This window comes from Abrus precatorius, unplaced genomic scaffold (assembly GCF_003935025.1).
Source record: "Abrus precatorius isolate BTA unplaced genomic scaffold, Abrus_2018 Scaffold10, whole genome shotgun sequence".
Classification (NCBI taxonomy): domain Eukaryota; kingdom Viridiplantae; phylum Streptophyta; class Magnoliopsida; order Fabales; family Fabaceae; genus Abrus; species Abrus precatorius.
The window spans coordinates 30,497,547-30,505,528 of NW_020874292.1; the positions used below are offsets into that span (position 1 = coordinate 30,497,547).

The window sequence follows — 7,982 nt, forward strand, 5'->3', positions numbered from 1 at the left end:
ATGTGAATTAAGTATAAAAACTAAAATATCATTTAAATATAAAAATTACTTTAACTTAACTTTACAATATATATATATATATATATATATATATATATATATATATATTCTGTCTAAAAATATTAATTTATAAGATGATAAGATAAACTCTCTAATAAGATTTAATATATATTTAAACTCAAGACTTAAATTTTTTTATATAACTTTTTTTAAAAGTAGTTTTTTACATAAAATTTTTAAAAATAATAATGTTTCAGATTTTGAAAAAAATATTACATTATTTAAAAAATTTAGCTTTATAAAAATATATAATTAACATATTTTTTAAACATTTTTCATTTGTTTTTGTCAACAAACATTTTTATTAAGTTGTTTTCTTTTTTTTCTTAACTCTTAAATAAGTGTCTCAACAAACTTACACGGACATAGAGTTGATGCTTATTTACTAAAATAGTATTAAAAAGCAATTATTATATTTTTTAAAATATAAAAATTATTTTAAAACATTATTATTAAATTATTTGTATAATTTTTATTTATTATTTAAGTATATGAGTGACGAATTTTATTTTTGTTTAAATATATTATAAAACTATAACATATAAATTAATATAATAAATTAATTACTTATTTCTTTTAAGAAATAAATATATAGAGTATAATACAATTTTTTTTATCAAAAATAAGAAAGGAGAATAAGACACAAATACGAAGGCAAAGTGATTCAATAAACTTTGGAATTGAATTACCAAAGCAAAAACCAAAATAAAAACCACTCATATGTCCAAAAATTTGGTTTCATGGATGTCTTGATTGGCGTCAACAGTTATGCGAAATCTTCCCATACTTGTTCTTCATTAAATGAAGCTTTCTCTTCATTGAAGCCTGTAATTCTTTTTCCGTTTCACAGCACTTCTCCTTTCTTGCATGTCTCGTTCTTTTCATCTCCAACTCTGTTCCCTTCAGATATTTTCTGTACACAGAAACCGCCGTTGACGGCGGCGCTTCCCTTGTCTGATGACGACGGCGCATTGTGTTGCTCTGAATGCCCCAGTTGCTCACATAACCGGAACCCTCATAATGATTGCACCCCATCTCAATCTCCATCTTTCTCTACCTTCCGCCGCCGATCAATTGTGCGGCAACGCCGGTGGTGGAAGGCCACGGCGGAAAGAGGAGAAAGAGGAGATCGGAGATTTGTTTCTTTAATTTTCTTTTGGGTTAGGATTTTACGTGTGTCTAAGGGTTTATATATATGGAGTGAAAGTAAATTCTATAAATAAAAATGAGAATTGAGAACCTGTTAATTGCTTAATGCTGACCTGGTTGATGCATGGTTCTAGTCTTGTAATAGCTACATGCAATGTGAAGTTAATATTTTTATGAATTTAAGCACATAAGAAAAAAGGTAAAACCTTGTTTTAGGCAAATGTTGCAGTAAATAGTGTTCGAAGGAAATAAGGTGTCTTTGATGAAATATAGGATCGGGTTAGAGGGTCTCTTCCGAGTGTGTGACCACCCCTTGAATTTCTCTTTCCTTCTTCTTTTTTAGTTTCCTAAATATTCTGTCTTCAAAAGTTTAAAATGAAGCATCTGGCTTGGTTATCTACGTATCTTCACGAACAAAACTCATTATAATATTTAATACATCAACTAGAATAATAATTAGTTCTATATTTAGCATATAAGTACTAGGTATCTTTTAACTTGTAGTTAGAAATTATTTTTTAATGCATAAAAATTATCAAAAAAAAATTTTTTAGTAAAATTATTATTTCATAGATAGAATCAAGCATTGAATCTTAATATTTGCACTTAATAAATATTTAAAAAGTGTAGAAATATCGTATAAGATAAAAATAGTTATTTTTATGAAGTTTGACATATTAAATTAACATTTACTGAATTTACTTCGAAGTTCTGATATAAAAATTTTCTCATTTTTTCACTTTCTTTGTCTCTCATCTATGGGTGCAACATTTTTTATTTACATGAGACATTATTTTCCTTATTTTATATATCAAAGCACTATATATGGGGACATGTTTCTCCCATGTATGATCATTCAATTACGTGAGAATTTACTTACTTAAGCTTTGAAATCCTTACACCTATATCACCCCTTCGTTGTTAATACTGAGAATCTTTTGTTATAGGTTGTGGGTAAAATAAAACAGTGTGTGTGTGTTTGTTTTTGCGTTAAATGTTAGTCATGCACATTCTAAATGCATTATTGACATTGAAACTTTTGTACTTTTGCACGTCTAAGGCCTTTGAATGTGAAATCAAGCAAACACGGGTTGAGTATCAATTTTTGCCCTCAAAGATTATGTCCAAGTACAACTTCCTATGTTGAACAATTATCTAGGCTTATTTTAGTGAAGGCAGCTCAAAACATAATTAAAATAAGTAATTAGAACTATTAAATATTTTTAGAATTTTCTTTTACAAATTTCACTAAGAAGATAAAAATAAAGATTAAAAATATAGGATTCGGATTTCACTTGATTGTGAATCCAACACTTCGTAGCAGAGCACCCAACTTTTTTTTTATAAAGGTAGACAAAGCACACTTTGAGTTACCTTTGACTTTATTATCCTAATTCCAATTTCCTTGTTGATGATCTCATTTCCTAAATTAGTTATAACCTAATTTCCTTTAGTGAAACAATCTCACTAAGCTCTGTTGAAAAGCCGAATTCCGTAAGTCAATTAAAGCAAGGTTATGCAGCTAAATGGAGTTTAAGCAAAGATCACATAAACAATTATCATGGCACCAAATGCAAGAAGCACACTCATATCTAACTATTCCTGTCATAAACAAGAGCCAACACAATATTTGAATGATGATCAAGCTTCTAAAAGTGTTAATCATAACAATTGAAATGCAACAAAGAAAAACATTTGTAGAGTAATTCAATAAAGTTATCATCAATACCCAAATTACATTATTATCGTAGTAAGAGGGGGTTTAGCTGAACAAAAACAATTATAACCTTGAAACATATAAAAAAGAAAGGGAAAGAAGAAAACTTCATGAAGATAAAAAGTGACGATGAGAGACATTCTCCTTCATACTCCAATATTTAAGGAAATGTAAAACTAAGGCTCCCAAAATGTGTTTCCTAACTTTGGAGCTTGCAGAAATCAACCTTTTGGGAGATTGATTTTTAACTCTCTTGCCTTTTTATATTTGATTTTCACAACAGTTAGTGCCATGATGCCAACTTCTTAGCGTTGGGGATGCAGAAAATAATCCATGCTTAATTTCAATATATTGACATTAAATATTCAAATGTGGCTGTTATATATACTTCGCTTCTTTTCCTCGGCATTTATCTCACATAAACAATTATAAAAAACCCATTAAATCTGTAGCATTTACAATCTATCTAATGTCAAAAGATACAAAAAAAAAAAAAAAAAAAATTAAATGCAGCACATAGATACTCTTACTAATTAACAACTTAGATAAAAACTAATTTCTATGTCTAAAAGTCATTTTAAAACTCGATTATCATATTTGATATAGCCAAAATTTGTAACTTACCATTCGCCCTCCCGATTCATTCAAACAAATGTTGTGTTAATAAAAAAAGGTTGACAACAAGAGCATTACGGTTAACCATATATAGGTTATTTCGTACGCACCGTATTCCAGGTAAGAGCAATAAAATAAATGCCATATGAACTATATTTAGGTTACCTGTGCACCCCCACGATTACTTCCGTAAGTTTAATTTATATGAACAAAAAATAAATCTTACTTGGACTTTTTTTAGTTCAAACTCAATATATTATATATTCTTCTAGATTATTATTATGCATACTTATGATTGATTTCCCTTCATATATGTGTAAACTGTTCACCTTTTGACTACTAATCATGTATAAATTAAAATAAAAATTGATGATAAATACATAAGTCATTCATTTAGCATAAAAGATCTTACTTTATAATAAAAAAAACTTTAAATAAAAAATTTTTACTTATGAAATAGTTAGTTTACATGTTGTATCTAGGATAATGTTTGATAGCTACTCCTCTGTTAAATACTACACCACAAAGAAGATGTAAAAGCGATCTTGTTTTAATTTAGAGACCGCTTAGAACTTCTTTAAAATTTTATGTTATTCAATATATTGTATTTAAGAGAACAGTTAAATAATCACTCTCAAATGTTGATATTAGAGACAAGGTAGATATCACTTAGAGAGTGATTCATATAATTGTTTTTCAAAGTATAAATATGAACTACGAATTTAAAATTTATTTTTTATGAGTTTTTTTATTTCAAATCAAAATTAATTTATTATTATGATCAAAATTCTTTATTTTTATCACAGATCAAAATTAAAATTTGAGTTTATATGTTGTATTAACCAAATAGTCCACACCTGTAACACTAGTAGGATAGTTTAAGATTAATAAAAAAACAAAACAAAAAAAAATAGAGCTGTAGAAAAAGTAGAAACAGATGAAAAATATATCAATTGTGTTAGTGAGAAGAAAATGAAAAAAATCTACAAAGTAAAAGAGACTAATTTTGTTAGCAAGGTGAAAAAATTCACATAGTGTACTTCATTTATATAATAAAAAAAAATTTTAGGAACGGCTCTCAAAACTATATAGTATACATTAGAGAGCGATTTAACGCTAACCACTCTTAGAAAAATATATATATATATATTAGAGAGCGGTATTTTATTAACTATTTTCATCAAAGATAAACTTTAGAAAACGGTTCAATACTCACTGCTCTCTAAGTATATTATTATAATGCGATTTTTACTCATCGTTTGTCTCCCACTTTCATCTCTTCAAGGAACCCAAGCCTAGACTTTCTTCTTCCCCATGGTTTTTAATTAACACTCCCCTTTCCCTTATGAGCATCTTGTGAAGGCTGGAAACTTGCAAGGTCCACCGAGCCCCCCACTACCTAGCTTGGTTTGCAACCTTTGCGACACCAACAAGCTTGATCAGTAGCTAGGACTTCTACACTACCTCCTTTTGGGTCCATGCGCCTACAACTCCCCAAAAGCCTATACCTCCTACTTGAAGGACTTTCCCGTGATCCTTTGCAAGCTTTTAGAAGGTCCAAAAACGTCGACTAAACCCATAAAGAAGAGTGGTGACACAGAAAATAGGCTTTAGCTAAAGGAAGGGTCTAATAACGTTATTGATATAGAATTAACTGGTGAATAAATAACTAGTAAAAACAAGTTTTTTTTTACCAAAAGGATAAGGGTGGGGTACGAGATGGCAAGGGCCTTGAAAAAGACTGCATACAGGAATTGAAAACATTAAGGTACGTACTTGTTACATTAACGTGATTGAAGGAATAAAAAGTAACTTTTAAATTAGAATATAATCAAATTATGAGACTCAACGTTAGGCTTAAACTGTATTATTTTTAATTTCAACTTTGAAGCAGTAATTTTTAAGATATATAAATTAAAATATTGTTAACATCAACTTTTAAAACTAAATTCAAACAACTAAAAATAGTTATTTTTTATTAAAAAAATATATTCTATAAAATATAATAAATACTTTTTATAAAAAATTTATTATTAATAATTCTTTAAATTTTGTATTAAGGACTAAGTTTTAAAAATCAAATGAAACACTATCTTAGTTAAAGTTTTGTTGAAAGATCTTTATGAATAACTTATAAAAAGACAGTTTATAAATTCTTGTATGCTATGTTAAACTTACCTCAATAGATTTCGTTGTTATATTTTTTATATAAATTATTTTAAAAATTATTAAGTAAACTGTGTATTAAATATACTTGAAAATGAATTGTAGTATTTTTAAATTTGGGTTCAGCAAGCAAACATTTCTTAAATATTATGTTGTATATCGTACCAAAAAATAAACAGAGACAAGATTCTATCACGAAATTAAGTTCTGCAAGAAGCGCAGTCTAGCTATTTGATTTTCTTGTGAATAAAATCACCTTAAAATCATAAAACTAAATTTTAAGCCATGACTCTAAATTCAAAATATAGTACATACCTGAAAGGCGACAACTCAATTTGATGAGTATGTGTACGCCAATTACAGAAAGATAATAGAATATACATCCTCCAATTATAGAAGAACCTGTATCTATACCTAGAGAGTTGTGTAAGTGCGCGCAGTTTATTTCAGATGAGCTAAATCCATCCCTATCTTCATATTACCTACCGAAAGGATAAGCACGAGAAAAACAAGTAAAATTACTGAATATTAAAAAAAGTATTTATTTAATAAATTTTTATCATATAAATTATTAATATTATAAATATGATTATCAAATTTATTAATACAAGTTAAAAAAATTATATAAGAAATTTATTGAAATGAATTGAAAAAATAATAATGAAAGTTATAAATTATGTTTATAAATTTCTTCAGAAATTTTTGTGAGTACTCCATGAGTTCAAATTTTCCACCTGGCCAACTCCTTGCCCTTGGAGTTGGGGGGTGTGCTATTGCTTGCTAAACTCAAGTTGAGATCAACATCGTCATCAACATTCCGTACTCGTATGAAAGACTCTTTTGTAGCTGTGGTTGCACCCATTGGTCTCACAAAACGAAGATGATGAGGTCCCTCGGTGTCTAACCATGCATCATTTCGGAGCCAAGGTTCATGATGATGGCCACGTGGACGAACGGATGGTCCTGATCTTCCGTGTGGAACTATGATAGGGTTACGAGGAGGTGGTGTGAAGCGTTGATGAAAGTGAGAGACGGGTGAGAAAGCAGCGCTTTGGCGTTCTCTCTTGTGCGCATTTTGGTGGCCACCTAGTGCTTGAGAATTGGCGAATTCACGGTAACAAAATTGGCATTTGAATCTCTTGTATGTGCAACAAGGAGTGGTGTTGGTGTTCTCTTCATAGCATGGTGGAGTTAGTGGAAAACCAAATAGCTTCAACGTTGTTGAGTGGGGAGAGGAAGCTTTACCCTCAGCCTCAGTGTTTTCATCAATAGGGTTTTTTGATGTATTCATGCTCATTGGCTGGTTGAGTGTTTGGCTCTCGTTATGTGTGCATATATAATAGTAATAAGCAAAAATATTTCTTATTAAGTTATTATCTTATGCATATATAATAAAGTGAAAAGCCCATAAAAGCAATTTCATATAATACAACCAAGTATATCAAACGATATAGAACTGGATTTATAAATATCAATATATAATACACAAAATAATTAATATTAATTAAATATTGGAATCACGGATGGGACCAAAAAAATACTCTAACAAGTTCAGTAAAATTCAACGTTGTTATAAGTTTTACACATAAAAGTTTTGATGTGACACTGCATAAAGAAAAGATTGATGTGAAAATTGTTCGTATAATATTATCTATAAAATCAACTTGTAAAATACCAGTGGTACAAAGTAAGGGTTATGAATATATCTTTAGAGAGATTCTATGTATAAATATATTGTTTAGAGTATAAACAAATTTTAGAAGATAAAACACGAAAAATTATAAAATGTGTGAGACGACAGTTGAATGAAACAACTTAGTAAAGTTCCTCAAATTTTTTTATAATATATTAAAAATGCAATCGTAATTTATTTATGATAAATGTTAGTTATATTTTTTTTTCAAACATATATTCTTTATTATTTGATAAAATTTAATTAAAATTTATATTTAAGTTAATAAGTTCATTTATATATTTTAAATTTAAATAATTTTAGTAAATAAAAAAATATGTAAGAGAGTTTATTTTTAACGCTCTTCTTTTTATAATGTTATATGTCTTCCTTTCTTCGGAAAAAGTAATATTTTTTATCTTGTTCACAGAAAATATTTTTTTATCTTCTTTTTATAATGTTATATATATATATATATATATATATATATATATATATATATATTTCTGATCAGATACATCTGCCACGTGCCATCTTGAACAGGGTCGGGGTCTTCAACCTTTGGATCATGTTGTCTTTGCCTTAACCCAAGCTAAATCAAAT

At 28.4% G+C, this 7,982-nt stretch overlaps 1 protein-coding gene across 1 annotated transcript; it reads right to left on the bottom strand.

The window, feature by feature from the left end:
* Nucleotides 1-6,428: 6,428 nt before the first annotated feature.
* On the bottom strand, nucleotides 6,429-6,998 carry LOC113852247 (zinc finger protein KNUCKLES-like). Its single transcript, XM_027482484.1, has one exon. It carries the CDS (start codon nucleotides 6,996-6,998, stop codon nucleotides 6,429-6,431), a length of 570 nt encoding a protein of 189 aa, XP_027338285.1.
* Between the last annotated feature and the right edge of the window lie 984 nt (nucleotides 6,999-7,982).

Coding starts and splice junctions, on each gene's coding strand:
- LOC113852247 (XM_027482484.1), bottom strand. CDS start 6,998: ATGAATACATCAAAAAACCCTATTGATGAAAACACTGAGGCTGAGGGT.